The sequence below is a fragment of the Oncorhynchus nerka genome, linkage group LG27, assembly GCF_034236695.1.
Source record: "Oncorhynchus nerka isolate Pitt River linkage group LG27, Oner_Uvic_2.0, whole genome shotgun sequence".
In the NCBI taxonomy this organism is placed as follows: Eukaryota; Metazoa; Chordata; class Actinopteri; order Salmoniformes; family Salmonidae; genus Oncorhynchus; species Oncorhynchus nerka.
This window is the reverse complement of record NC_088422.1, coordinates 11,040,452-11,065,470: the sequence shown is the minus strand read 5'-3', so window position 1 is coordinate 11,065,470 and position 25,019 is coordinate 11,040,452. Positions and strand designations below refer to the sequence as shown.

General features: G+C 42.0%; 1 protein-coding gene across 1 annotated transcript; it reads right to left on the bottom strand.

The window, feature by feature from the left end:
* Positions 1-5,117: 5,117 nt before the first annotated feature.
* On the bottom strand, positions 5,118-24,901 carry LOC115111240 (kinetochore protein NDC80 homolog). The gene is made up of 17 exons (XM_029637103.2): positions 24,753-24,901; positions 15,255-15,350; positions 15,088-15,168; positions 14,724-14,850; positions 14,379-14,551; positions 12,871-12,973; positions 12,385-12,474; positions 12,209-12,302; positions 11,992-12,092; positions 10,693-10,837; positions 10,237-10,442; positions 9,931-10,083; positions 9,751-9,840; positions 9,560-9,652; positions 7,591-7,721; positions 6,965-7,067; positions 5,118-6,795 (listed from the first exon to the last, which is right to left on the bottom strand). Exons 1-17 carry the CDS (start codon positions 24,758-24,760, stop codon positions 6,667-6,669), a joined length of 1,923 nt encoding a protein of 640 aa, XP_029492963.1. The 5' UTR covers positions 24,761-24,901; the 3' UTR covers positions 5,118-6,666.
* Positions 24,902-25,019: the final 118 nt, after the last annotated feature.

Genomic DNA, 25,019 nt, shown 5'->3' with positions numbered 1-25,019 from the left:
ACACACAAATCTAAGTAAAGGAATGGAATAAGAATATATACATATATGGATGAGCAACAACAGAGCAGCATAGGCAAGATGCAATAGATGGTATAAAATACTGTATATACATATGAGATGAGTAATGCAAGATATGTAAACATTATTAAAGTGGCTGGTGATCCATTTATTAAAGTGGCCAATGATTTCAAGTCTGTATGTAGGCAGCAGCCTCTTTGTGTTAGTGATGGCTGTTTAACAGTCTGATTGCCTTGAGATAGAAGCTGTTTTTCAGTCTCTCGGTCCCAGCTTTGATGCACCTGTACTGACCTCATCTTCTGGATGGTAGCGGAGTGAACAGGAAGTGGCTCGGGTGGTTGTTGTAGGTGCCGGAACAAACAAAGTCAAACCTGAGAGGTGCCGGATCCTGTTGGATGGGGAATATCGCTGCAACAGCTATTTTCATTTATTGTTAATTTATTGTTAAAACGAGAGGCTGCCTGGATCTTTAACTTAAAGACCCTTGCGCCCTTCGGTCTCAACATAGACTTTGATCTGAAGCCATTCTTGTGACTTTGCCATTGTAATTGTTTGTAGGCTTGTGAAGTCAAATGAATTTATGATCGTATGCTATCCATTTGTTGTTTGTATGCTGTTCTTTGTATGACATTTTAATATTTGATAATTAACCAATGATATTAGGCCACTCTTGGCCATGATTACAGACACCTGTGTCTTTTGAAACTAGGAAGAACACAACAAGGAGTGTATAACCGATCATCCTTCCTTCCTAAAGGAAGAACACAACAAGGAGTGTATAACCGAGCATCCTTCCTTCCTACAGGAAGAACACAACAAGGGGTGTATCACAGAGTATCTCTCCTTCCTACAGGAAGAACACAACAAGGGTTGTATCCCAGAGTATCTCTCCTTCCTACAGGAAGAACACAACAAGGGTTGTATCCCAGAGTATCTCTCCTTCCTACAGGAAGAACACAACAAGGGTTGTATCCCAGAGTATCTCTCCTTCCTACAGGAAGAACACAACAAGGGGTGTATCCCAGAGTATCTCTCCTTCCTACAGGAAGAACACAACAAGGGGTCTATCCCAGAGTATCTCTCCTTTCTACAGGAAGAACACAACAAGGTGTGTATCCCAGAGTATCTCTCCTTCCTACAGGAAGAACACAAGGGTTGTATCCCAGAGTATCTCTCCTTCCTACAGGAAGAACACAACAAGGGGTGTATCCCAGAGCATCTCTCCTTCCTACAGGAAGAACACAAGGGGTGTATCCCAGAGCATCTCTCCTTCCTACAGGAAGAACACAACAAGGTGTGTATCCCAGAGTATCTCTCCTTCCTACAGGAAGAACACAAGGGGTGTATCCCAGAGCATCTCTCCTTCCTACAGGAAGAACACAACAAGGTGTGTATCCCAGAGTATCTCTCCTTCCTACAGGAAGAACACAACAAGGTGTGTATCCCAGAGTATCTCTCCTTCCTACAGGATGAGGTATGTTGGCTACAGTTGTAACAGCACATGGCATTATTTACCAACCAACAGCACCTTATGCAAAGCATCTATTCAACCTCCAATACTATGAGATGTATTAGAATAAATATCTATACATATATAAATAAGAAATATCATATATTGGGTAATACTACATATTCAGTACAACGCTCAGTACAACAGGCCTATACTGACGACAACATAGGCTGTAATATTAACATTCAGAGATAGCTATACAGTCAGAGACGGACTGCGACCAGAAATAGTGCAAAATGCCTGATTTAGACCAGTCTACAGATGGACAGGATCGTCTGCTATATAGCCAGTCCCATTTCTGTACAGCCTCACATTAAGCTACTCCCGCTGAACCACATCCCAGGCAGGTAAGTAGGTAACAGATTAGAAACCCAACCCCATGTTGTTCAGACAACGACACCGACCTGGGCTGTATGTTATGTTGGCTGAAGTGTGAATGCAGGAGTGAGTCATGCACGTGTCATTATCTTTCTCAATGGGCACCAGATACAGCAGCTGAAACAGCCTGCCGTGTGGGACGACTCACTGAGATCCATGGTGTTTTGATGAGCTTCACGTCATTAACCAGAGTGGCAGTGGTGGGAAAACTGACCAATTGTCAACCTTGAGTAAAAGTGAAGATAACTTAATAGAATACGACTCAAGTAAAGTGTGTCACCCAGTGAAATACTACTTGAGTTAAAGTAATTGGTTTGAAATATACTATCAAAAGTAAGTATCAAAAGTAAATGAATTGCAAAAAAATATACTTAAGTATGAAAAGTAAAAAATCATTTTAAAATCCTTACATAAAGCATACCAGACTGCACCATTTTCTTGTTGTTTTTTTAGCTTGGGTCACACTCCAACACAGACATCATTTACAAACCAAGCATGTGTGTTTAGTGAGTCCGCCAGATCAGAGGCTGTAGGGATGTTCTCTTGATAAGTGTGTGAATTGGACCATTTTCCTTTCCTGCTAACCATTCAAACTGTAACGAGAACTTAGTCAGGGAAAATGTACGGAGTAAAAAGTACATTATTTTCTTAAGGAATGAAGCGAAGTAAAAGTTGTCAAAAATATAAATAGTAAAGTACACATACCCCCAAAAAACAACATAAGCAGTACTTTTGTCACAACCTGACCTTAGAGATCCTTTTTATGTCTCTATTTTGGTTTGGTCAGGGTGTGAGTTGGGGTGGGCATTCAATGTTTTCTATTTCTGTGTGTTTGTCAATCAGAGGCAGCTGTCTATCGTTTGTCTCTGATTGAGATCCATACTTAGGTAGCCTTTTCCCACCTGTGTTTTATGGGTAGCTATTTTCTGTTTGTGTGTCTGCACCAGACAGAACTGTTTCGTTTGTTCCGCTTTGTTATTTATTTTTTGTTTTATTAAAAATCACGAACAGTCCCACGCTGCACCTTGGTCCTCTTCTTCGAACAGCCGTTACAACTTTTAACATATTTTTACTTCAGTACTTGACACCACTGCAGACGTAAAGGATTGCACACAGGACAGTTCTTAATCAAATTTGTAACATCAGAAACTCGGTTATGGAGTGATATTAGTTCCACCAACAATGGAATCTGAATTTACAACCCACTAGAATCCATAGATAAGTGGAGTTGGAGGGCATTGGTCCTTGTTGCTGTAGTTTAATGAAGACTACAGGCAGGGACGGACTGGGACCAGAAATTGGCTTTGGCATTGCTAACACAGAGGACTATACACTGTGTATATATATATGTGTGTTTTTTAAAGAGTGCTCTGCTCAGAGGCATAGCTAACTGTCGTAATGGGTGCTTAACAGAATTGACTAATCAGTGGCATGGTCTTCTTTAGATGTCTGCAGACAATGATGAACTTACCACATGCAAAGGTATCAGAGAGCAGGGTTGTATTCATTGGTGCACACCGTAGCAAAACGTTTTGGAGAAAATACAAATGTTGACTTCTTGGGAATACACCACGTGTATAGGTCACAGAGACTCAAAATAATAGTGCTGTTCCATTTCATTATGTGGTGCAGCCTAGAGTATGTCTATGACTGAGTATGTGGGTCTAAAAGGAAGAAGTAAATGTAGGTACAAACCAACAAACTATTTAGGCTGTAGTTTACATCGTATTGCATGGACTAGACACTGTTGGTATGAGTGGGTAATGTGTCTATCTGAATAAGCATGACTGGCAAAAAAACAACAAACATGGAAATATTGGGTGTCATGATGTTGCCCTCTTTGGATACAGCGAGCACCATCCCCCGCTCTCTGCTTCTACAACCAAACTGCTGTAGTCAGAGAGGTCATAAATTCCTGAGAAGACCCTGCCTCATGGCCACACAGTATAAGAGACAGAGTGATTTTTCATAGAGAACAAAGGAATTTCTTCCACCTCACAGAACTTGAGGTCCGAACACATTTCATGTTCCGGAGAAGGTATAAAAGATCGGTGAAGAATCCAGCTACGATCTGGTCCGTTTGTTACAACTTGGGGAAGCTCATGGGAGACGGTGTGGCCACATTACCATAACGCTGTTTATATAATAGCCTCAGATATGAGGTTTACATCTAATTGTTGTATAAGATGAGTGAGTATGATACTGTATGTAAAATTGTGTAATGTGATTTTGGACTGTTTAATGAAGGAAACTCCAATTCCCTTTTGAGTTGAACTAAATCAGAGGACCGCCCCTGAGCCCAGTTAGGGTCAGGTATCCTGGGACAGCCCTTTTTCTGCAATACCGAATAAAACCCAACTTTGAGAAATTCTCAGTCAGACCATGTTTCTCTTAATCACGGGAGTACAAAGGTTGCAGACCATTGCTGAATCTTTCAACCATACCACGTGGTTAAACTCTTAGACTGTCGATACCGACAGAATAAGAACAAGTCTTTGATATTAATTACAAGTCTGCAGCTAGGAATTCGGTATCATTGAACGCAAAGAACGACAACCGCCGAAACAACCATTCTATAGCAAATGAATGTCACTCTGAACAATCCACTCTAACAGAGAGAGATGGACAATTCTACAAAAGAAACTTTTCACCAGCGATCAAGACGACACACAGAGTAAATATATACATCGATTGTAATCGTTCCCGAATGAGTGAGTGTTCATGTGCAAAGGATTAGCATTTCTATTGTTATAATGATCACTTTGTAGTGACTTCTTGGTCGACCACCACTTCCCTTTTGTCCACCAAGCCGCAATGCCGGTTTAGCCCACTAGGGCACATTCTCCTATCATTTCTTGTAACCATATGTACTGTTTGTTTATGCATTTCTGTGAATTACTTAGTAATAAATAAATGATTTAAGACAATTGATGTATGGATGACTCATAGTGAAGACTGGGTTTGTGCAAATAACCAACAATTTACGACATTTGGAATGAGACTAACGTGAGTAAATAATTCATTAATCAGAAGACGATGGCTCAGATATGAAAATATCTGAAGGTATTTGAGTTTTTTTGAACATTTTCCTTGGTGCCCTGACTTCCTAGTTAATTACAGTTACATGATTAATCAGTTTGATCGCTTAATACTAATTACAGAGAATCTTTGATAACTAAGTCTTCAATTTAATGATAGTAAAGACACGCCATGGGGATACATATCTTTATTTAAAGCATCAAACTGCAGCGAAAAACAAAACCATAATATACACTACCATTCAAAAGTTTGGGGTCACTTAGAAATGTCCTTGTTTTTGAAAAAGCACGTTTTCAGTCCATTAAAATAACATAAATTGATCAGAAATACAGTGTAGACATGGTTAATGACTTGTAGCTGGAAACAGCGTATTTTTTATGGAATATCTACATAGGCGTGCGAGAAATTGCCAAGAAACTGAAAATCTGGTACAACGCTGTGTACTACTCCCTTCACAGAACAGCGCAAACTGTCTGTACCCAGAATGGAAAGAGGAGCGGGAGGTCCCGGTGCACAACTGAGCAAGAGGACAAGTACATTAGTGTCTAGTTTGAGAAACAGATGCCTTACAAGTCCTCAACTGGCAGCTTCATTAAATCGTACCCACAAAACACCAGTCTCAACGTCAACTGTGAAGAGGCGACTCCGGGATGCTGGCCGTCTAGGCAGAGTAGCAAAGAAAAAGCCATATCTCAGACTGGCCAATAAAAAGAAAAGATTAAGACGGGCAAAAGAATCCAGACACTGGACAGAGGAACACTGCCGAGAAGGACAGCATCCCAGAGTCACCTCTTCACTGAGACTGGAAGTGATGGTTGCTGATAATGGGCCTCTTGTACGCCTATGTAGATATTCCATCAAATACCAACTGTTTCCAGCGACAAAAGTAATTTACAACATTAACAATGTCTACACTGGATTTCTGATGCATTTTATATTATTTTAAATTGACATTTTTTGTTGCTTTTCTTTCAAAAACAAATACATTTCTAAGTGACCCCAAACTTTTGAACGGTAGTGTATATTTGGCGGCAGGTAGCTTAGTGGTTAGAGAGTTGGGCCAGTAAACAAAAGGTTGCTGGAACGAATCCACGAGCTGACAAGGTACAAATCTGTCGTTCTGCCCTGAAAAAGTCAGTTCAGCCACTGTTCTCCGGTAGGCTGTCATTGGAAAATAAAAATGTGTTCTTAACTGACTTTCCAAGTTAAATTTTAAAAAATATTCCAGCCGACCAGAAACTGCTGTAATGTAAATGTAGCCTTACACTGCCCTCTAGTGGCTAGACAGATGAGAAACACAAGACAACATTAAAATACTTTACAAAAAAAGGTTTAACAGTACACCCATGATCTAACCCAGGGGTACTTGAACAAAGTAAAACTCCTATGTTTTCTACCAGCACCCAATACAGTCTTCCCATCTGGTCTCACAAGTTCCCAATATTTTAGAGCAGTGACCAGGGAAACTGCAGAAGATGGTGCGGCCTTTTGGAACTGATGTTCTGCTCACAGTGGTCAGTAAAGACGTCACTTAGAAGAGAAGAAAAGCTGCACTCATCCCAACAGGCAAAACTGGTTGTCAATGATGTCATTTCAACTAGTTTCTGTTGTCACAACGTCACTAAACCAAGTTTTGCCCGCTGGGATGGTTCCAATGGAATGAATGGAATAACCAAGTAAAGAGTTAGAGCTCATGTCAGCTTTTATAGTAAAGCATGGAACTACATGCTATTTACTTTAGCGATGAAGCTCTCCATAATGTCCTTCATCTTCTGAATGTCCACCTCGTCCTCCCGGAAAGCTTCCGCGTACACCCTGTCTACTCGCTTGTGTTGATCCTCTAAGAATTTCTGGAAATGATCACAATGTGAATTTCAGGCTCAGTCATTGTCAAATCAAGTTGTTATTGTAAAAAGGAATATCAAGACAAGGAATAAAATACATATTTAAATAAAGACGAGATGTGCACGAGGTCAGTGGCTTTGTGAACGACAGGTTAGGGGCAAGATGGAGACTGACCTCTACAATGGACAGGTGGTTGGCAGCCGTGGTTAACACACTGGCAAGGTTGTTAACCACAGTCCGCCGCTCCTCATTGGTTTCTTGCAGGACAAGATGGTACCTGTGGAGTAGAAAGACAAATACTGTGGTGGTGGTGGGGGGGGTCTATTTTTAGATATGAACAATGAAAACAAACTTCACGTGGTTGTGAAATAATTGTAAAGCCCTAAACATACCGTACGTAAATAAAGAATCATTGTCCGGGCCAGAACGGCTCATAGGACAGGAGCATATCTCCTGTTTTTGTTGTGTGAGGCAGCTTGATGTACAAGCACACCCCCTGGACAGGACGCTAGTTTAACCCTTGTATCTCTGCACATTGTAAATATGGTATTGGAACTGACCCTGTATATAAACAGTAGCTTATTTACTGTCTCATGTTATTCATGGTTCTATTTCTTGTGTGTTCTTTTCCTACTTTACATTAGTATTTTTACTACTGATATTGATTACTGCCATGTCAGTCAGGAAAGAAAGGCATTTCACTGTAGTTGTGCCCGTGACAATAAAACTTGAAACTACGCCCTGTAGCCCTCAACATTGTGATTTGGTCCAAAATAATTGGTAGGAGGAGCACTACTCACTGTTGCTGTGCAGCTTTTAGCTGCTCCACAGACTCATCATAGCCCAGGGTCACCTTCTTCTCCAGCAGCTTGCGGTGGGTCTCCACAGACTCCATCTCAGCAGACCACTTCTGCTCCTCATGGGCATTGTCCTACACACCACAGAGAGAGGGATGTCATTTTTCTAAATGATAAAAAAACACAGTTTAACCACAGATGTGGAAACAATACATTTAAAATAAATGGCTTCATCAATAAGTGTATCGATGACGTCGTCCCCACAGTGACCGTACGTACATACCCCAACCAGAAACCATGGATTACAGGCAGCATCCGCACTGAGCTAACGGCTAGAGCTGCTACTTTCAAGGAGCGGGACTCTAACCTGGAAACTTATAAGAAATCCAATACAAGATTGAGTCTTACTACACCGGCTCTGACGCTCGTCGGATGTGGCAGGGCTTGCAAACCCTTTCAGACTACAAAGGGAAGCACAGCCGAGAGCTGCCCAGTGACATGAGCCTACCAGGAGAGCTAAACTACTTCTATGCTCGCGTCGAGGCAAATAACACTGAAACATGCATCAGAGCACCAGCTGTACCAGAAGACTGTGATCACACTCTCCGCAGCCAATGTGAGTAAGACCCTTAGGTCAACATTCACAAGGCCGCAGGGCCAGACGGATTACCAGGACGTGTACTGCAAGCATGCGCTGACAAACCAGCAAGTGTCTTCACTGACATGTTCAACCTCTCCCTGTCCGAGTCTGTAATAGCAACATGTTTTAAGCAGACCGCCATAGTGCCTGTACCCAAGAACACTATGGTAAACCTGGCTAAATGACTCTCGTCTGTAGCCATGAAGTGCTTTGAAAGTTTGGTCATGGCTGAAGTCAAAATCAACATCCCAGAAACCCTAGACCCACTCCAAATTGCATACTGCCCCAACAGAGCCACAGATAATGCAGTCCCTATTGCACTCCACACGGCCCTTTCCCACCTGGACAAAAGGAACACCTATGTGAGAATGCTATTCATTGAGGACAGCTCAGCATTCAATACCATAGTGCCCTTAAAAGCTTATCAATAAGCTAAGGACTCTGGGTCTAATAACCTCCCTCTGCAACTGGATCCTGGACTTCCTGACGGGCCGCCCCCAGGTGGTAAGGGTAGGTAACAACACATCCGCCACGCTGATCCTCAACACAGGGGTCCCTCGGGTGCGTTCTCAGCCCCCTCCTGTACTTCCTGTTCACTCATGACTGCACGGCCAGGCACGAGTCCAACACCATCTTTACATTTGCCGATAACACAACAGTGGTAGGCCTGATCACCGACAACAACGAGACAGTCTATAGGGAGGAGGTCAGAGACCTGGCCGTGTGGTGCCAGGACAACAACCTCTCCCTCAACGTGATCAAGACAAAGGAGATGATTGTGGACTACAGGAAAATGAGGACCGAGCACACCCATATTCTCATCGACGGGGCTGCAGTGGAGCAGGTTGAGAGCTTCTAGTCAAATGGCTACACAGACTATTCACATCGCCCCCCTCCCACTCTCTGTTATCATTTATGCAGTCACTTTAAATAACTCTACCTACATGTACATACGACCTCAACTAACCGGCACCCCCCTGTATATATTGATCTTTTTTACTGCTCCTCTTAATTACTTGTTACTTTTATCTCTTATTCTTATCTGGATTTTTTTTAAACTGCACTGTCGGTTAGGGGCTCTTAAGTAAGCATTTCACTGTAAGGACTACACCGGTTGTATTCGGCGCATCTGACTAATACAATTTGATTTGAGGAGAACAAGAAAAGCTGTTTCCATTATGGTCCTTATTAGACAATGAGCTGTATAGGAAAACCTTGGATGGACCAATGATTAACTTCCTGATCAATAAATGACTGGCCTGTGAAGCAATATTTCAGATGGGTTCCTGTATACAATATTCAAACATTTGTAATATTGAAAATATAACCCACCTGCATGTCTTGTTCGAGCTGCTCGTCGAGCCTACGGATTTGCTCTCTCAGTTGTTTCAAGTCATTCGCTTTATCTGAAATATTGGAATTCACCTGAAAGAGAAAAAAGACCCACGTTAAGAAAAAAAAACACTCCAAAAATGGGACAAAACCTTCGGACTTCTAAGAAACACAGTGAAATGTCTCGGCACCTGTTCTATGGACTCCTCCAGGCTTAGTTTCATGTCTGTCAGTCGACTACACTCCTCGTCCACATCAGTGATCAGTTTCCTCAGTAGTTGCTGTAGAGAATAAGCCACAGAATTAGGTCCAGATACAACACACAACTGTTGTAATAAAGCGATTGTTCGATGAGAACTAAATCGCCATACTTGAATCTGTGTTCTGCATTGAACCACGGTGGACGGTCCGTATTCTGTGGAGGTCCTGATTTCAAAGTCGTGGCCGCATGCGTTCTCGGCAGACACGGGGATGAGCTTCAGTTTGCGGGCAAGCTTGTGGTACTCGGCCAGCTTCACTTCGGCCTAAATCATTAGCAGTGGATAAGACTGAGAAGACTGTTCAGCACTGGCTCATAGCTAGCTAGTCATTTAAAAAAACAATACTTATTGAACCTTTATTTACCAGACAGATGAGTATAGAATGCAGTCGTATCAGGCCAGCATCCTATTCCTTACCGTCTCCTTGGCCTTGGCCAGAGCGATCTCCTCGTTCCACATGTGCTGCTCGGCCTGCTCCAGGCTCTTGCTCAGGCTGTTGATGGTCTGCTGCAGCTCCCTCTTCTCCCAGTTGATCCTCTCAATGTCTGCGGGAGTGAACTTCTGGGTGGACAAGATGTGTTGGAGCCGGGACTCCTCCTGTTTTAGGGTCTCCACTTGCAGTCCTACACAGGACAACGTTTCAGGATTTCCAGGAGAGTAGCAATTTAAAAAAAAAAGGTATATTTTAATGGATTTTCACATTTTGTTTAAACAGGGAATGAGAGGAAGTGGGGACAGATAGAGAGATGTGTCAGAGGGCAGTAGACCACATATACAGACACTTTAGAAAGAGAAAAGTGTCCTGGAGGCTGCATCAATACCGCAAGACCAGCTAAACCACAAGAGTAGCAATGTTTGGTCGTGGTTTTTTACCCGATGCTTCCAGCTCCTCGGCCAATCCAGAGGCTTTGTTCTCCAGGTTGGCTTTGAAAGACTCCAGGTTACTGCGATAACTCTGCAGCTTCTGCAGGTCTGTCTGAAGTTTGACTTTCTCCGTTCTTTTGACCATCAATCGGTCCTGCTCCAAAGTGAATAAAATGGTTACAAATATAGTGAATCAAATTTGCTCTGTTCAAACGTAACTGGCACGTTTGCTCATCGACTGCTTAAACTAGGTGAGATGTGTACAATATTCAGTCGCAGAACTTGGAAAAATCTATAAATACAGTGCAGTCGGAAAGTATTCAGACCACTTGACTTTTGCCACATTTGTTCCATTCTAAAATAGATTAAATTGTGTTTTTTCCCCTCATCAAAATACACACTATAGCCTGTAATGACAAAGCAAACACAATTTCTATCAATTGCAGCAAATTTTTGCAAAATAAAAAACGGAAATATCACATTTACATAAGTATTCAGACCCTTTACTCAGTACTTTGTTGAAGCACCTTTGGCAGCGATTACAGCCTTGAGACTTCTTGGGTATGACACTACAAGCTTGGCACACCTCTATTTGGTTCGTTTGTCCTATTCTTCTCTGCAGATCATCTCAAGCTCTATCAGGTTGGATGGGGACCATCACTGCACAGCTATTTTCAGGTCTCTCCAGAGATGTTCTATTGGGTTCAAGTCCGGGCTCTGTCTGTTGCCCAAAGCCACTCCTGCGTTGCCTTGGCATTGTGCTTGTTGTCCTGTTGGAAGGTGAATCTTCGTCTGGGGTCCTGAGCAGGTTTTCAGCAAGGATCTCTCTGAACTCTGGACCAAGGCCCTTCTCCCACGATTGCTCATTTTGGCGGGGCAGCAAACTCTAGGAAGAGTCTTTGTGTCTTCCATTTAAGAATTATGGAGGCCACTGTGAACTTGGGGACCTTCAATGCTGCAGACATTTTTTGGTACGCTTCTCCAGACCTGTGCCTCGACACAATCCTGTCTCGGAGCTCTACGGACAATTCCTTCAACCTCATGGCTTGATTTTTGAACTGTCAACTGTGGGACCTTATATAGACAGGTGTGTGCCTTTCCAAATCATGTCCAATCAATTGAATTTACCACAACTTGGGAGTCGAAGTTAACACATAAAAATGTTCATCTTTGTCACTATGGGGTATTTGCGTGTAAGTTGATGAGGGAAAATATTTTATACATTTGATAATTAGGCTGTAACATAACAAAATGTGGAATATTTTCAGAATGCACTGTATATACAGACCTTAGATTAAAAGGACGAACCGTTTGACTTTCTTTCTCCAGTCGTTCAACCTCATCACTCAGAATCCTGTACTTCTCCTCCATGGATGCGAGAAGCCCTTCGTCAACGTTGTAAAGTCTCTCTGTAAATATAAAGTTGACGTTTTATGCGCTTGTTGCTGGTTATTTTTATATGTTCATTTGGAAGGAAAAGGCACAACTCACAATTAAAAACAATGACTTTGTCATCACTGCTTACTTAGTTTAGCAAGATAATCTGCATCCTCTTCATCAAATGTATCCGCTCCTTGCATGAACTTGTTGTATGTTTCAGCAGTGTAGTCCAGAAAGAGCTAGAAACGGAAGGGAGCGTCCAGGGTCAAATAGAAACCTAACATCCTAAATGGTTTTGTTGTGAGTAAGTTGTTTCTGTACCTTGTTGAACTCAACCCCGTCCTCAATCTCAGTGCTTCCGTCAGAGAAATCAGCAAAGAGCAGGTCCTGATCACTCATACAGCAAAAGACCTGCAAAACAACCAGAACAAATTCAAGGAAACATACAGTATTATACAGAGCCCCGACTGCATGGAACTCCCATCTTACAAGTGAACAACAAACCTGGTTTCAAAAATAAAGTACCTGTTCACAGCACAAGGCCTCTGCCCCATGTGACCTAACTTTGTTGTTCACGTATTGACAAGTAACTAATAGATGCACACACAATACATGTTTTTAAATATGTAAATTGTAAAGGATTTCGTTATGTCGAAGCCCAGTAAGACTAGTTGTCGCCATTGGCGTCGGCTAATGGGGATCCTGATAAAAAATGTTTTTATATACATTCATTATTCAAACCTTCATTTAGACAATGTTATTAATGAGTTTAGAGATTAGGTAGTATTCTGCTGAACTAATACCCACCTTCACAGTATCGATGAGCCAGACAACAGCCCCCAAGACCTGTGGCCATGTATGTGGCGCCCCCACAGAGTACATGGAACTTTTGGAGAGAACAAATGGATACCTGCCATCAGAAATATACAGTCAGTATCATAGAATGAGGAATGGGCTAGCGTACAAAAACCAGATGCAAACAGCAAATGATCACATCTGAGTCCCAAATAGCACCATATTTTCTATGTAGGGCACTACCTTTGGCCAGGGCCTATAGGGATGCCATTTGGGACACAGACCATTTTTAACATGTACGGCAGAATGAGCTCATTTAAAAAATGTTTCAATGTAACCTTTATCTCGGCAAGTCAGTTAACTTCTTGGTGACAGGGGGCAGTATTTTCATGTCCGGATGAAATGCATGCCCAAATTCAACTGCCTGCTACTCATCCCCAGAAGATAATATATGCATATTATTAGTAGATTTGGATAGAAAACACTCTGTTTGAATCATGTCTGTGAGTATAACAGAACTTATTTAGCAGGCGAAACCCCGAGGACAAACCATTCCGTTTTTTCTTTTTGAGGTCACTCTTTTCAATAAGTTTTCATTGGGAATCCAGATTTCTAAGGGACCTTCTTGCAGTTCCTACCGCTTCCACTGGATGTCACCAGTCTTTAGAAATTGGTTGAGGTTTTTCCTTTGTGGAATGAAGAAGTAGCCCTGTTCAAAACGAGGGTCACTTCAAGTGTACTGCTAAAATAAGGCGCGTGACCAGAAAGCTACAGTTTGTTTTCCTCCTGTATTGAACACAGATCATCCCGTCTTCAATTTTATTGATTATTTAAGTTAAAAAATACCTAAAGTTGTATTACAAAAGTAGTTTGAAATGTTTTGGCAAAGTATACAGGTAACTTTTGAGATATTTTGTAGTCACGTTGTGCAAGTTGGAACCGGTATAAATAAATGGACATTTTGGAGATATATTGATGGAATTAATCAGACAATAGGACCATTTGTGATGTTTATGGGACATATTGGAGTGCCAACAAAAGAAGCTCGTCAAAGGTAAGGCATGATTTATATTTTTATTTCTGCGTTTTGTCGCACCTGCGGGGTTGAAATATGCTTTCTCTTTGTTTACGGAGGTGCTACCCTCAGATAATAGCATCGTTTGCTTTTGCCGAAAAGCCTTTTTGAAATCTGACATGTTGGCTGGATTCACAAGTGTAGCTTTAATTTGGTATCTTCCATGTGTGATTTCATGAAAGTTCGATTTTTATAGTAATTTATTTGAATTTGGCGCTCTGCATTTTTACTGGCTTTTGGCCAGGTGGGACGCTAGCGTCCTACATATCCCAGAGAGGTTAAGAACAAATTATTTATTTATTTACAACGACAGCCTACTTGGGAACAGTGGGTTAACTGCCTTGTTCAGGGGAAGAACGACAGATGTCTTTTTTTACCTAGTCAGCTGAGGGATTCGATGCAGCAACCTTTCGATTACTGGCCCAACACTCTAACCACTATTTACCCCAAGTCTTTGAGAATCCTGGGGACCTCTTCCTCCACTTTGGAGGTGGGCATCTGGAAGGTGGGGTCCAGGAGGCAGTAGATGAACTCAAAGATCTTTAGAAACTCCTTGGTGGAGGGCGACTGGAGAGACTTGACTGACATTGAACCCGGAAATCCCTTCTCTGACAGAAACTAGAGGAGAACGAGGGAAATGATGTGTCTTTGTGAAAGAGAGCTGATCTAGGACCAGACCCACCAAAGGTCATAGAATCTTATTCATGAGGATATAAAAGTGACAACTGATCCTAGAGCAGCACTCCTACTCTGAGATACTTTATAATGTGCGTATATTAGGAATCCATACCTCACACAACTGTCTGATGCACTGCTGAACATAGGCCTTATCGTGTAAGGGCCGGGGATCCTTCATCTTCTCTGCACCTCCAAAGGCTCCAAAGGCGCTGTTGCGAGCCATGCCAGCCCCACTGGTCCTGAAAAGAGTTCAGATTTTTAGCAGTAAGGCCTGCAGTGTGAACATGTCCAGAGCTACAATAAAAACCTGTACTGTCTGAGGGACTCGAGGACTGGAGTTGGGAACCACTGAACTTGGCAGTGGGAAATGGCTCCCAATCATATGGATTCACTAACAGGAAGAGTCTTTGTCTCGCATGGTGACAGTGATAGAGAACTAGGTGTATCATGGTATTTTCGTCAGTGTAGGGACTTACCGACTACCAAAAAAGCTGGTTCTTCTCTCGGATGTGACAGACTGGGGTTTAGGAATGTTCAACTTTCCAAAGGATTGTTTGCTGTGAACAAATATTGATATTCTCATTGTATTAGCAAATACATATCCCATAAAGCAACTTCCATTGATGTTCGTTTGAACACTAACCTCTGCGGTGTTGCATAAACCATACTCATTCTGTTGCTTTCAACTCTTTGAGGGAGCTCAGAGAGCCTACTGCTGGATGCTCGGTTCATCCTGGATCTGGTGAAAGAATGAAGAAAAGACATAGCCAGAAAAATACATGAGGCTATACATGGATAGCCAGAACAGTTCATGTTTAAATAGGATAGCAAATGTTTCCCAAACCAGTCAACTAACTGCAAATGCCTTCATATGAACAATGAAAGATGGGCACACTAGCAGGAAGTGTGAGCGGGTCACCCACTTACTAGGGAGACATAGTCCCGGATTGTGTGGGACAGTCAGGCATTTTGGCACTTTGTCCCACAACCAAACATTCATGTCCTGTTCATATCAAATCCACGATAATTGAGAATTTCAATAAGGATTTTTCTACAGCTGGCCATGCTTTCCACCTGGATTACCCTACCCCGGTCAACAGCCCTGCACCCCCCCTGCACAAGGCCTAACCGTTATCATATCCACCATCGGTAAGAGAGGGCCTTGTTTGGCCCTGTCTGGGGGTATCATCGGATGGGGCCAGTGTCTCCTGAACCCTCCTGTCTCAGCCTCCAGTATTTATGCTGCAGTAGTTTGTTGTTGGGGGCTAGGGTCAATCTGTTATAACTGGAGTATTTCTCCTGTCTTATCCGGTGTCCTGTGTGAATTTAAGTATGCTCTCTGTAATTCTTTCTTTCTCTCTCTCTCTCGGAGGACCTGAGCCCTACGACCATGCCTCAAGACTGCCTGGCCTGATGACTCCTTGCTGTCCCCAGTCCACTTGGCCGTGCTGCTGCTCCAGTTTCAACTGTTCTGCCTGTGGCTATGGAACCCTGACCAGTTCACCGGATGTGCTACCTTGTCCCAGACCTGCTGTTTTCAACTCTCTAGAGACAGCAGGAGCGGTAGAGATACTCTCAATGATCGGCTATGAAAAGCCAACTGACATTTACTACTGAGAATTTCAATAAGCATTTTTCTACGGCTGGCCATGCTTTCCCCCTGGCTACCCCTACCCCGGTCAACAACACTGTAAACCCCACAGCAACTCGCCCAAGCCTTCCCCATTTCTCCTTCTCCCAAATCCAGTCAGCTGATGTTCTGAAAGAGCCGCAAAATCTGGACCCCTACAAATCAGCCGGGCTTAACTGCCTTGTTCAGGGGCAGAACGACAGATTTTTTACCTTGTCAGCTCGGGGATTCAATCTTGCAACCTTACGGTAAACTAGTCCAACGCTCTAACCACCTGATTACATTGCACTCCACGAGGAGCCTGCCTGTTACGTGAATGCAGTAAGAAGCAAAGGTAAGTTGCTAGCTAGCATTAAACGTATCTTATAAAAAACAATCAAACAATCAATCATAATCACTAGTTAACTACACATGGTTGATGATATTACTAGTGTATCTAGCGTGTCCTGCATTGCATATAATCGATGCGGTGGCATTCGCGAAAAAGAACTGTCGTTGCTCCAATGTGTAACTAACCATAAACATCAATGCCTTTCTTAAAATCAATACACAAGTATATATTTTTAAACCTGCATATTTAGTTAATATTGCCTGCTAACACGAATGTCTTTTAACTAGGATAAATGGTGTCACTTCTCTTGCAACAGAGTCAGGGTATATGCAGCCGTTTGGGCCGCCTGGCTCGTTGCGAACTGTGTGAAGACTATTTCTTCCTAACAAAGACAGACAACTTCACCAAACGGGATGATTTAACAAAAACGCATTTGCGAAAAAAGCACAATCGTTGCACGACTGTACCTAACCATAAACATCAATGCCTTTCTTAAAATCAATACACAGGAGTATATATTTTTTAAACCTGCATATTTAGCTAAAAGAAATCCAGGTTAGCAGGCAATATTAACCAGGTGAAATTGTGTCACTTCACTTCTCTTGCGTTCATTGCACGCAGAGTCAGGGTATATGCAACAGTTTGGGCAGCCTGGCTCGTTGCGAACTAATTTGCCAGAATTTTACGTAATTATGACATAACATTGAAGGTTGTGCAATGTAACAGGAATATTTAGACTTATGGATGCCACCCGTTAGATAAAATATGGAACGGAATGAGCGTTTTGTTTTCGAGATTATAGTTTCCGGATTTGACCCAGGCTCGTATTTCTGTGTGTTTATTATATTATAGTTAAGTCTATGATTTGATATTTGATAGAGCAGTCTGACTGAGCGGTGGTAGGCAGCAGCAGGCTCGTAATAGTCAAATGTGTATGGTTTAGAGAGAAATAGTCGACGTGTTATAATTCCTGTAATAACTTGCAGCTGAACTTGAAAGGGGTTCCTTCGTTATTTTACCGTTCATGTCTTCCATAGAGAATGTCTTGATCTACTTCCAATAAGGTCTGTGTTTCGTGCTTAAACCACCTCGCCGTTTTGATACCTGTGTAAATCTCACTAGGATAAGGTAACGTTTGTCAACATATTTTCATAAATCCACTCTACATTTTTTTTTAAATCTTCGATTGTATTTAGCCAATATTGATCAGAGTTACCTTGTCCTATGGATTAGAGGTCGACCGATTAATCGGAATGGCCGATTAATTAGGGCCGATTTCAAGTTCATAACAATCGGAAATCGGTATTTTTGGGTGCCAATATATATATATATATATATATATACCTTTATTTAACTAGGCAAGTCAGTTAAGAACACATTCTTATTTTCAATGACGGCCTAGGAATGGTGGGTTAACTGCCTTGTTCAGGGCAGAACGACAGATTTTCACATTGTCAGCACAGGGGATCCAATCTTGCAACCATACAGTTAACGAGTCCAACGCAATAACGACCTGCCTCTCTCGTTGCACTCCACAGGGAGACTGCCTGTTACGCGAATGCAGTAAGCCAATGTAAGTTGCTAGCTAGCATTAAACTTATCTTATCTTATAAAAAACAATCAATCATAATCACTAGTTAACTACACATGGTTGATGATATTACTAGATATTATCTAGCGTGTCCTGCGTTGCATATAATCTGACTGAGCGGTGGTAGGCAGAAGCAGGCGCGTAAACATTCATTCAAACAGCACTTTCGGGCGTTTTGCCAGCAGCTCTTCGTTGTGCGTCAAGCATTGCTCCGTTTATGACTTCAAGCTTATCAACGCCCGAGATGAGGCTCGTGTAACCGAAGTGAAATGGCTAGCTAGTTAGCGCGCGCTAATTATCATTGTGTTGCTGGTTCGAGCCCAGGGAGTAGCGAGGAGAGGGACGGAAGCTATACTATTACACTGGCAATACTAAAGTGCCTATAAGAACATCCAATAGTCAAAGGTTAATGAAATACAAATGGTATAGCGGGAAATAGTCCTATAATTCCTATAATAACTACAACCTAAAACTTCTTACCTGAGAATATTAAAGACTCATGTTAAAAGGAACCACCAGCTTTCATATGTTATCATGTTCTGAGCAAGGAACTGAAACGTTAGCTTTCTTACATAGCACATATTGCACTTTTACTTTCTTCTCCAACACTTTGTTTTTCATTATTTAAACCAAATTGAACATGTTTCATTATTTATTTGAGGCTAAATTTATTTTATTGATGTATTATATTAAGTTAAAATAAGTGTTCATTCAGTATTGTTGTAATTGTCATTATTACAAACAAAAACAATAATTAATCATCCAATTAATCGGTATCGGCTTTTTCGGTCCTCCAATAATCGGTATCTGCGTTGAAAAATCATAATCGGTCGACCTCTACTATGGATATCTACACAGTTATAAAATTGGCAAGGTGGTTTAAGACTACACGAAACAGACCTTATTTTAAGTGAATCTAAAAATATCCCATGGAACAAATGAATGAAGGAACCGCTTTTCAGATTTTTCTAGAAGGTGTCATGGGAATTATGACTCGCACTTCGGTAGTCAATTCTTACCATGTCCATTATTAAAATAGGATTTCCTGCATATAGAAATTACAGTTTTTGTTTTCAACATTCATCACAGGTAACTTAAACTCTAGTTTTATTCAAACAGTTGAGAGTATTTGTCTCCTAAGCATACTCTTCAGTATCGTTGTCACTTCAGAGCTGTGTGTGTGTTTTACAGATGGCAGAGAAAAGCAGAGCACCAGTGTGGGACTATTACATGGAATTGGCACCAGGGAAAGGAAGGTGTCTTACTTGTGATAAAAGATGTAAGCATGGGGTCAGCAACGGCTAAATCCAAAAATACCACCAACCTGTGGAATCACCTTAAGAACACCCACCCAAAAGCCCATAAGGAAGCAATGATGATAAAAGCAAATGCAAATTCTTCACAAGGAAAAAGTGATACAGACACATCGCAGGCTACAATCTTACAACATTTTAATAAACAAGCAAAATGGCAGGACAAAGACCCAAGGGCCAAGAAGATGGATGTAGCAATTATTGAGATGATTGCCACTGACAACCAGCCATTCACAGTGGTGTGACAACCAGTCATTCACAGTGGTGTGACAACCAGCCATTCCCAGTGGTGTGACAACCAGCCATTCCCAGTGGTGTGACAACCAGCCATTCCCAGTGGTGTGACAACCAGCCATTCAAAGTGGTGTGACAACCAGCCATTCCCAGTGGTGTGACAACCAGCCATTCCCAGTGGTGTGACAACCAGCCATTCCCAGTGGTGTGACAACCAGCCATTCCCAGTGGTGTGACAACCAGTCATTCCCAGTGGTGTGACAACCAGCCATTCCCAGTGGTGTGACAACCAGTCATTCCCAGTGGTGTGACAACCAGCCATTCACAGTGGTGTGACAACCAGTCATTCACAGTGGTGTGACAACCAGTCATTCACAGTGGTGTGACAACCAGTCATTCACAGTGGTGTGACAACCAGCCATTCACAGTGGTGTCTGACGTTGGTTTTCAGCGGCTGATAAACTCTCGCTGAACCCCGGTACAGGATCAAAGATGAAAAATGTATTCGCACAGAAATGCTAGATAAAAACACATGAAAGAGTTGTGATGAAAGTGAAGAATCTGCTGGCACCAGTCAACGCTCCACACATGGCATTCACAACGGACTGCTGGTCAGGCACTACAGAATCCCCGATGAGCCTTACTGGACATTTCATTGACAATGTTTGGACAAGAAAGCAGGTTGTGCTGAATGTCAAGACTATGAATGGATCACACATAGGGAACTACATCAGAGAGATGTTTTTGACCATGTTGGAATACTAGGAAATTCACACAGGGACGTGTAGTGCTGGTCCTCAGGGACAGTGGGCCAAACATGGTGAAAGGTATGAGACTGGCAGAGTTTCCAGACTTCAGCTACAGTGCACACACCCTACAGCTTGTAATCAATGATGGCCTATCCAGTCAGAGAGCTGTGCTAGACATTATTGTCATGTTGAAGAGCTGTGCAACTTACTTTGTCCACTCTGTACTGGCCAAACAGAGGCTGAGGGCCATTCAGGAAGATCTTGGGCCTTCCCAAACACAGCATCATCCAAACAGTTCAAACTCACTTGAACTCAACACTACACATGTTGCAGAGGATGTTTGAACAGAGGCGTGCACTGAATGTGTATGCAGGTGAATACGGACACATCAGCAGTTTGTCTGCTGCACAGTGGGACATTGTCTCTAACCTAATTGAGACTCTGGCACCTATGGAGGAGGTGACACTGGAGATGAGCCACTCCCAACTCTACAGTAGCATGCATCATCCCCAGTGTGTCGGTGCTGAAGCTGATGCTACAGCAGGAGGGTTCTTCTACTCAACGCATCAAAACCTTACAGAAGACCATGTTGGACAGTCTGACAAGGAGGTTCTCCAAGGCCGAGGAGACAAAGTGCCTGGTGCTGGCAACTGTCCTGGATCCACATTACAAGAGCTATGCCTTCACCTCAGGGACAGCACTAGAGAAAGCAAAAGAGTGGCTGAAGGAGGAGTTTGACCGACTACGGAAACAAAATCCCAGAGTCACAGCAGATGGGACGAGTGAAGAGGAGGACCCAGATCCAGGTGCAAAAAAGCAAAGAGGCCAGGTAGATCAGCCACCCAGTCTGGTGGACAGCCTCTACACTAGAATCCTTGGAAGCCAAGAGGGCAGGGCTGAAGTCCAGGGCAGTTTTGAAATTGAGTTGGAGCGTTACCTCACAGAGCCTGTCATTGACAGAAAGAGCGGCTTGCCTTTGGAGTGGTGGAAGCAGAATGAGGACAGACTTCAATCACTCGCTCCACTGGCAAAGACGTTTCTCTGTCCCCCACCTTCTTTGTTCCCAAGCGAGAGTGTTTAGTGAGGTGGGAATCATTTATGATAAGCAGAGGAGCAGACTGACAGGGGACCATGCAGACATGCTCTGCTTTCTGCACTACAACCCAAAACTTCTTAACTGGGAATATTGAAGACCCATGAAAGCTGGTGGTTCGTTTTAACATACGTTCTCATGTTATTTGAGACTAAATTGATTTTATTTATGTATTATATTAAGTTAAAATAAGTGTTCATTTTTCATTCAGTATTTTTGCAATTGTCATTATTACAAAAATGTGTGCCTATATATAATATATAAAAATCGGCCGATTTAATCGGTATCGGCTATTTTTTGGGTCCTCCAATAATCGGTACCGGCGTTGAAAAATCATAGTCGGTCGACCTCTATTCTGTATACTCCTGGCCCTTCTTTGAACATTGTGTTAACTAACCTCCAGACGAGCTTTAATGCCATACAACTCTCCTTCCGTGGCCTCCAACTGCTCTTAAATTCAAGTAAAACTAAATGCATGATCTTCCGATCGTTGCCCACACCTGCCCGCCCGTCCAGCATCACTACTCTGGACGGTTCTGACTTAGAATATGTGGACAACTACAAATACCTAGGTGTCTGGTTAGACTGTAAACTCTCCTTCCAGAATCACATTAAGCATCTCCAATCCAAAATTAAATCTAGAATCGGCATCCTATTTCACAACAAAGCATCCTTCACTCATGCTGCCAAACATACCCTCGTAAAACTGACCATACTACCGATCCTCGACTTCGGCGATGTCATTGACAAAATAGCCTCCAACACTACTCAGCAAATTGGATGCAGTCTATCACAATGCCATCCATTTTGTCCCAAAGCCCCATACACCACCCACCACTGCGACCCGTATGCTCTCGTTGGCTGGCCAAACCCACTGGCTCCAGGTCATCTATAAGGTAAAGCCCCGCCTTATCTCAGCTCACTGGTCACCATAGCAGCACCCACCCATAGCACGCGCTCCAGCAGGTATATTTCACTGGTTACCCCCAAAGCCAATTCCTCCTTTGGCCGCCTTTCCTTACAGTTCTCTGCTGCCAATGACTGGAACGAAGTGCAAAAATCACTGAAGCTGGAGACTCACATCTCCCTCACTAACTTTAAGCACCAGCTGTCAGAGCAGCTCACAGATCACTGCACCTGTACATAGCCCATCTGTAAATAGCCCATCCAACTATCTCAGCCCCATACTGTTATTTATTTTGCTCCTTTGCACCCTAGTATCTCTACTTGCACACTCATCTTCTGCACATCTATCACTGCTAAATTGTAACTATTTCGCCACTATAGCCTATTTATTGCCTTACCTCCCTTATTTGCACACACTGTCTATAGACTTTTTCTATAGTATTATTGACTATGTTCGTTTATTCCATGTGTAACTTTGTGTTGTTTGTGTCACACGGCTTTGCCTTATCTTAGCCAGGTTGCAGCTGTAAATGAGAACTTGTTCTCAACTAGCCAACCTGAAAAATATATATCCTTAAAGAAAATGATCTCACCACAATAAATGCTAATAGAAAGTTATTTTTTGATAAGATCTTATTACCATGGAAGGGAAATTAAGCATCTCCAATCCAAAATGAAATGTCTATTTGTGCAGAAATCACCCTGATTAACTCTTTAGTCATATCCCAGTGTACCTTTTTGCTTATGTCCTTGCCTATACCTAGCAACGTGTTTTTTTTATTGTTATATGAGAAAAAAAAAACATTTCATTGTAACGGCAACCCAGACCAAATTAAATGGGCCTATTTATTATAATGAATATGAATTCGGAGGGCAGAATTAAATATAAAAGCATTAGACCTCTCATTAAAGGACCCCACCCCATCGAAGTTTAGATCAAAGCTGAATCAACGCCTTGGAAGATCACAATGATTCATTTGTATTCTAAATAACATAACCAAGTATAATAGCATAGCATTACTGTTACACCAAAAACACCACCTCATTGGACGTTAGCTGAAGAGTAAAAATATATATATACATATCATGTGGCCAAATGCTCAACAGTGTGCGCCACTGGGAAGAATGTGCTTTGATTAAAACAAAATACAGGAAGGTTATATTTAGTTAACAAAAACAAACGCAACATGTAGTGTTGGTCCCATTATTTTAATGAGCTAAAATAAAATAGCAGAAATGTTCCATACGGACAAAGTTTTCTCCTTTGCCAAGATAATCCATCCACCTGACAGGTGTGGCATATCAAAAAGCTGATTAAACAGCATGATCATTACACAGGTGCACCTTGTGCTGGGGACAATAAAAGGCCACTCTAAAAAATGTGCAGTTTTGTCACACAACACAATGCCACAGATATCAAGTTGAGGGAGAATGCAAATAGAATACTGTCTGCAGGAATGTCAACGTTTTAGAGAATTTGGCAGTACATCCAACCGGCCTCACAACTCAATAATTTCAATTGACTGATTTCCTTTTTGCCTAGTTAAATAAAGGTTAGATATTAACTGTAGCTCAGTTAAATCTTTGCAAGTTGCGTTTATATTTTTGTTTAGTATAGTTGAACACGTATCTGCTCAAGAAACAGTAATTCAAGTAAATACAAATTCTCATGAAACGGAGATCAATTGAGCATGCAGACGGCAGTTTGGGACATTCCGCTGCTAAAACGTGAATAATCATCATTCACGCTTGACAGTGATGCCGTGGCCTATTTTTTTGTTTGTTTATTAGATAACTTATGCCTAACAATATCCGTGTTTAAGACAACTTGGTGTATTACATAGTTATTTATTACTGCATTGTTGGGGGTTAGAGCTTACAATAAAAGCATTTCACTGTACTTGTGCATGTGACATTAAAACTACACGGTCCTGTCAAATCTTCCTGTTGTCTCGCATTTGGGTATTTTTAATGAGAACGTTAGGGGTAACGACCACAAAAACGCAAAGCAACATCAGTCGACATTCGTTGGGCAAATGTACACCATCATGACACTTTCACATTCAAATACTTAATTTGTTTCCTGTGATATAACGTTAGCTAGCTATATTGTTCAACGAATGACATTCCACTGGGGAAACATACAATTAACGTACTTACTAGACTTGTAAAGCATAAACTAGCTAACGTTAGCTAGGTAATGTTAGAATTCGCCTGAGGCATTACAAATCATTATTGCTAGCTATAAATTAGATGCAACAACCTATTGAGACGTCTTTCAAATAAATACGTACCTTTCCATTTTCTATAAATGTAAAATAATCCGTTCAGAAAATGTTGCTTTTACGTAGGTAGCTAACGAGTCAAAAAATCCGCCAAAAACTTTAAACACAACGGACGCTAGTGACGACTTGAGTTTCGACGGAAAGCGCAATGGGTCAGATAGGACGTGCGTTCAAGTTCAAAGCAATTTGCTTACTTTTAAGGGTTCCAAGCGGCACACAATAATGAGCATACGTTTCTTTTTCAAACAATTAAATAAGTATTTAACACTAACAAGA